The sequence below is a fragment of the Propithecus coquereli genome, unplaced genomic scaffold (assembly GCF_000956105.1).
Source record: "Propithecus coquereli isolate 6110/MARCELLA unplaced genomic scaffold, Pcoq_1.0 Scaffold536, whole genome shotgun sequence".
Lineage (NCBI taxonomy): Eukaryota > Metazoa > Chordata > Mammalia > Primates > Indriidae > Propithecus > Propithecus coquereli.
This window is the reverse complement of record NW_012151241.1, coordinates 126,449-132,448: the sequence shown is the minus strand read 5'-3', so window position 1 is coordinate 132,448 and position 6,000 is coordinate 126,449. Positions and strand designations below refer to the sequence as shown.

The 6,000-nt window shown below is 41.9% G+C and overlaps 1 protein-coding gene across 1 annotated transcript in view; it reads left to right on the top strand.

Annotated features, from left to right (window-relative positions):
* VPS53 (vacuolar protein sorting 53 homolog (S. cerevisiae)) overlaps nucleotides 1-6,000 on the top strand; it is a 144,732-nt gene that overhangs the window by 48,173 nt on the left and 90,559 nt on the right. The window contains exons 6-7 of the mRNA XM_012657323.1: nucleotides 1,694-1,809; nucleotides 3,484-3,603. Coding sequence (XP_012512777.1) covers nucleotides 1,694-1,809; nucleotides 3,484-3,603 — 236 coding nt within the window. The remainder of the gene's footprint in view (nucleotides 1-1,693; nucleotides 1,810-3,483; nucleotides 3,604-6,000) is intronic.

Genomic DNA, 6,000 nt, shown 5'->3' with positions numbered 1-6,000 from the left:
CGGGGTCTCGCTCTTGCTCAGGCTGGTCTCGAACTCCTGACCTTGAGCGATCCACCCGCCTCGGCCTCCCAGAGTGCTAGGATTACAGGCATGAGCCATCGTGCCCGGCACACAGAGGATTTTTGTAGGAAATAGAATGATGATTTCAGTATTGGAAGTGAGTGATCAGATTATAGGGCCAAGCTCCTATATCTAGTTTACTATACCACTCCTGATCTTTTTTTGCCCCCACTTCAGTTATTCAGTGAAGTGGTGGTAGGGTCTCAACCTTTTTTAAAAAAAAAAAATATAGTGGAAATAGAGGTAATTTCAGGGTTATAGAGGGAAGGCAGGCTTCATGGGGAAGTCCTAATGAAAGAGGGTTTTTTTTTTTTGAGACAGGGTCTTGCTCTGTCTCCCAGGCTGAAGTACAGTGGTACAATCATAGCTCAATGCAGCCTGGCATTCCTGGGCTCAAGTGATCCTCCTGCCTCAGCCTACAAGTAGCTGGGAGTATAGGTGCATGCCACCAAGCCCAGCTAATTTTTTTTTTTTTTTTTTTTTTAGAGATAGGGTCTCACTGTGTTGCCCAGACTGGTCTTAAACTCCTGGGCTCAAGCCATCCTCCTGCCTCGGCCTCCCAAAGTGCTGAGATTACAGGCATGAGCCTCTGTACCTGGCCAAAAGAGACTTTTTTCTGCTAAGATCCAGATCAGCGTTACAGGCTTGTGGGTATGGAATTGAACTGGGCAGGTCATAATCTTTATGAGTTCACCCAGGGTGCTCAAACTCTGAAAAATCAGGTCACATGAACTTAACTCACTACCGAGTTTTCCACTTTAATGGGAGGTATATCGATCCAGTGACTAGAATGTTCGTACCTGGTATCCAGGGCCCTCCCTTCCTTCCACATATCACAGAACCTGGGGAACCAAATTGCTATTAATAAAGTTTCTTAGTCAACATGGACTCAGATTAGTGGAAGATTTCACTTAGGTGTTAAATTGGAGAATTTTGTCAACTTCTCTGTTGAGTATACTTTTCTAGTGACTGAAATATACTTGCATTCCCAGGTACAGGTCTCTCTGTCTTGGAAGTAGTGGAACAACACTCAGAACTTTACTCCCCAGACTGCCTTCTCACTCCCTGGAGCCTGCTACTCTCCACCTGTGACATTACATGTTAAGCTTATGTTATAGCTGGTTACATTTTAGTCTTCTCGAGATTTGAGAGAGAGTCTTTGCTGGAGACCCAGGCCATAAACCTTAGTTCCGTTAATAAAGGCTATTTCAATTCAATTAGCAGCTAATATCCATTTTGTACTGAACCCAGTAGCTCCAGTGTCACAGGGATTCTTTTCTGACCTTATTCAAGAGAAAAATGTGCTTTACTTGGCTCCTGTATCTTATATGCTCAACAGCGAATTGCTATTTGGATCATTCTATATGGGGTAAAAATTAACGTTCATTTCATTCTCACCACTGAGGGTTTATAACCCTGCATAGAGTCTGACGAAATGCCAAATTAAATTTAAATAGGCTGATTGGAAATTATTTTGATTTTGTATTATGAGAATGTTTGTGTTTTCTGCAAGGGCTAACCTGAGATTTTTTTCCTTGTTTCATTTGCATTAGTTTCTTGTGGTGCTACTTGCAGAAGCATTTACATCTTTCTTAACCTCTTCCTTTCTCTCCTATGGTTTTTCTATATTTAGGTGAAAGAAATCACCCGCGACATTAAGCAGTTAGATCATGCCAAACGCCACCTGACCACCTCAATCACAACACTGAACCACCTGCACATGTTGGCAGGCGGCGTAGATTCCCTGGAGTAAGTAACGTAAACTTTCTCTTTCGAGTCCACAAGAAATGTATCACGTAAAGAAAATGGCATCATAGGTTTATGCACTTCTCAGCCAGGGAAGTCTCGCTATCCTGTCCCACTTTCTGCAAACTGGCCTTGAGTGTTCAGTATCATTTTTGCTTTGTGCCCTCTGGTGTTCAGAACTTAACAAACACCTGAAGCTTTGAAGCGAGGTGCAAGTGAGTCTGAAGAGACCCAGAAAGCCTATGAGAATGACTCCAAGAATATGGACCATTTTGACATAGTAGATCTATATACCATTAAGACAGACAATGTGATTCGGGCCCATGATCACTCCCTTTAGCCTCTGCCTTGGCAAATCTTCCTGCTTGTATTGGGCTGAGTTGCAGTGTCATTGAAGAGACCATATGGAAACATCTTTAATTTGTCATTCAACCCCATGTTTTCAAAGGCAGTAGCTTCCTTTTTGGCTTACAGAGGGAATAACACATGAAAATGTTAGAAATAGTATTAAAAGGAAGAGCTGGTTATTTATCACAAAGCAGCAATCCAAAGCTTCCTTTGCTAGGAAGATTCTGCCATTCCAGTTCACCTCTGTGGTCTGTCTCAGGCTGGGGATCGCCCCTGCCCCAGCCTCAGTGTAATTCCACTTGTGGACAGAGTCAGAACATCTCCAAGGAAACTGAGAAACGATATCCAAAGTCTTGGGGAAGGAGAACTCATTGAAGGGAAGCAGAGGAGCGGGCAGGCTCCCTCCTGAGCTCTCCTAGGTGTTGCATGAGCTCCAGGGCATCCATTCTCCTGTGAGCAGTGACAGCAGTGGCCAGCAGGAGACCAGAAGAGCAGTCTCCTGTGTTCCTGCCCCAGGTGCTCAGTGTTGTCCACCAAACTATCAGACCAGGCAGTGGTAACAACATAACACCTTGGCTTGAACTTGTTCCTGTTTTTTCAATGCCACTTAAGGGAAATAATAAATTATAAATTTAACTTAAAAGCCCAACCCTAAAGAAAAATTTAGATGTAATAGTTTGTACTTCCTCCCTATAACTGTTGATTTTGTCAACATCCTTTTATTTAAGCTTTATTTACCTTAGCAACAGGGCAAGTAGACATCTCTGACACAGAGTGGCTTATGATTGCCTTAAAACCTACAGATTTGAGTTAACATGTAAATGCATGTAAATGCCCTAGAAAGTTAATATGTAAATTCATATAAATGCCCTAGAAGGATGTGTTTGGTTTGCCCAAATGCTATAATCCTCAGATGGTAACATCCCTACCCCTGTTCTCTGCCAAAAGCGTACTAATCCCGTAATACCCAACCTAAATCTGTAGTCTTCCCAGATTCCCCTCCCCCGATCCAATGAGAATTCATCACTCACACATTCATTTGGAGGCCCCACAGCACATAACTTGTACTTCTGTATAGAGCATAGTTCATCCTGCTTGGTATTAGTTAGGTGTGTACTTGACTCTCCGTCACTAAATGATGTCACCTTGTGGATTTGGACCAGGTCTTATTTTTTTCCCTCAGTGCACAGCACCATACATATTCAGTGCTCAGTGAATGTTTATTAAATTGAGTTGATGTCTGTGTTAGAGGTAGAGTAAGTTGTTTCATATCTTTATCTTGTGTCCTTAGTGTTTCTCTAGGGTTTTCAACTTCTTATTTCCTTGCAGAGCCATGACCAGGCGAAGACAGTATGGAGAAGTTGCTAATCTCCTTCAGGGTGTAATGAATGTCCTAGAGCACTTCCACAAGTATATGGGAATTCCACAGATCCGGCAGCTTTCTGAAAGGTAAAATGTCACTGGAGAAAAATGCTTTTCCCTTAAGAAAAGGTGGTGCTGGGAAATGCTTATGCATTTAGCTCAGCACATTCGTTGTAGAATCTTATTGTAAGAAGAGACTTCGGATGTTACCTGATCTAACTCTATCTGATGCAGGCGTTGCTCCTACAATACTGTTTACTGTGTCTTCTAAAGATAATTGCAGTTGTATATATGAGCAACTCTCAGTTGTCTGCATTTGTGACGGAAACTGTTCTAGTTATCTATTTCCTAGTAACAAACCACCACAAAACTTAGCAGCTTAAAACGATAATTATTTTGCTCATAGAATTTGGCCTGGGTCAGTGGAAATAACTTGCATCAGCTGAGGCAGCTCAAGAGGGGGCCTTTGCTCACTCTTATGGCTGACAGGTTTGTGCTTGCTGTCAGGTGGGAGCTCAGCCAGGCTATGGTCAGGGATCCTTTGTTGCCCTCTGTGGGCTGCTTGGACTTCCTCATGGTGAGGTGACTGGGTACAAGAATGAGCATCCCAAGAGAACTGGGCTTGGAAATCACATAGCATCCCTTCTGCTACAATCACAAGGCTGCTAAGATTCGGGAAGAAGGAATATAGTCTTCCCTCACCGCCTAGTGGGAGGAGTGTCAAAGTCACATTGGTACAAAGAACATGTGGGATGGCATATATTGCTGTGACAGTCTTTGGAAAAATATAATGAGCCACTAGAACTTCAGATATGACAAAAAGATGACTTTCTCTCCAATTCCTTTCTTCCTACTACAATTTTTTTTTTTTTTTTTTTTTTTTTTTAAGAAACAGCGTCTCATTATATCGCCCAGGCTGGTCTCAAACTCCTGGGCTTAAGCAATCCTCCTGCCTTAGCCCCAGTGTTCAGTGTTTTTTAAATTGTGTTGATGTGTGTTTTAGGGATAGAGCAGGTTGTTCCATATCTGTATCTTGTGTCCTTAGTGTTTCTCTAGGGTTTTCAACTTCTTATTTCCTTGCAGAGCCGTGACCAGGTGAAGACAGTATGGAGAAGCTGCTAATCTCCTTCAGGGTATAATGAATGTAACGAGTAGCTGGGACTATAGGTGTGCGCCACCATGCCTGGCACTCCTTCCTAATACCATTGAGTTTTAGCCCCAGATTTGCATCCAATGAAAAGAAAGCCAAATGCTTGGAGAGAAGGAAGATTAGGATTCTGAAGGATGATGAGGGATGGTGAATTCAGTGACTTTTCTATTAGAAATAGCAGCGGGGAGAATACCGAGAACACAGAGACAATCACCGTTGCCAAATCCTGACAGCCTTCCTTGCAGCAAAGAAGAAACGAAGGGGCTAGTACTTAGCAGCAGCCATCATTTTCCCCTCTGCCTTCCCAATAAGGCCTCACTGCTATGGGCTCTTTTTTCTTAAGTTTCTTTATTTTTAGTTATACAAGTAATACATGTATACATTTTCTTTTGTTTAAAAAAATCACATAGGCCGGGTGTGGTGGCTCACGTCTGTAATCCTAGCTCTCTGGGAGGCCGAGGCGGGCCGATTGTTTGAGCTCAGGAGTTTGAAACCAGCCTGAGCAAGAGCGAGACCCCGTCTCTACTAAAATTAGAAAGAAATGATCTGGACATCTAAATATATATATATATAAAAATTAGCTGGGCATGGTGGCGCATGCCTGTAGTCCCAGCTACTCGGGAGGCTGAGGCAGAAGGATCGCTTGAGCCCAGGAGTTTGAGGTTGCTGTGAGCTAGGATGACGCCACGGAACTCTAGCCCGGGCAACACAGTGAGACTCTGTCTCAAAAAAAAAAGTCACATATACAGATGAAACTTAAGTTCCCTTAAGTTTGAGCTATACCTCAAATTCTGTTGTTCTCCCTGGAGGTAGAACTCTATTAAACGGATATCTCTCCAGACTTTTATCTGTGCATTTGCCTAAATCTATAGTTTCAGTTAATGGTTTTGTTTTGCTTTTTTTTGTTTTATAAATAAATGGTTTCATACCATATGCTTCATTCTGAAACTCGCTTTTTGTTTTCAACCTAGCAATGTATTTCAGAGATGTTTTTCCACATTCTATTTAATTGATGTGTAGAATTCCGTAGAATAACATACCACAGATTATTTATCCATTTTGCTAGCACTAGATTGTTTCTAATTTTTAAAATATATCCTGTTTGCACATATGTAGGTACTTCTCTGGGGTAGATTCTATATCATAGGGTTATATACATTTACAATGTTAATAACCACTGTCCATTTGCCCTCCAAAGAAGGTTTATGTACCTATAGCACCATCTGTACAGTATGTGAATCCCATTTCTCTGCACCCTCAATAACACTTGATATTGTCGTTTTTCATTTTTATTTGCCTAATGGATGAAAAATAGTATCTAGTTCCTTTAATTT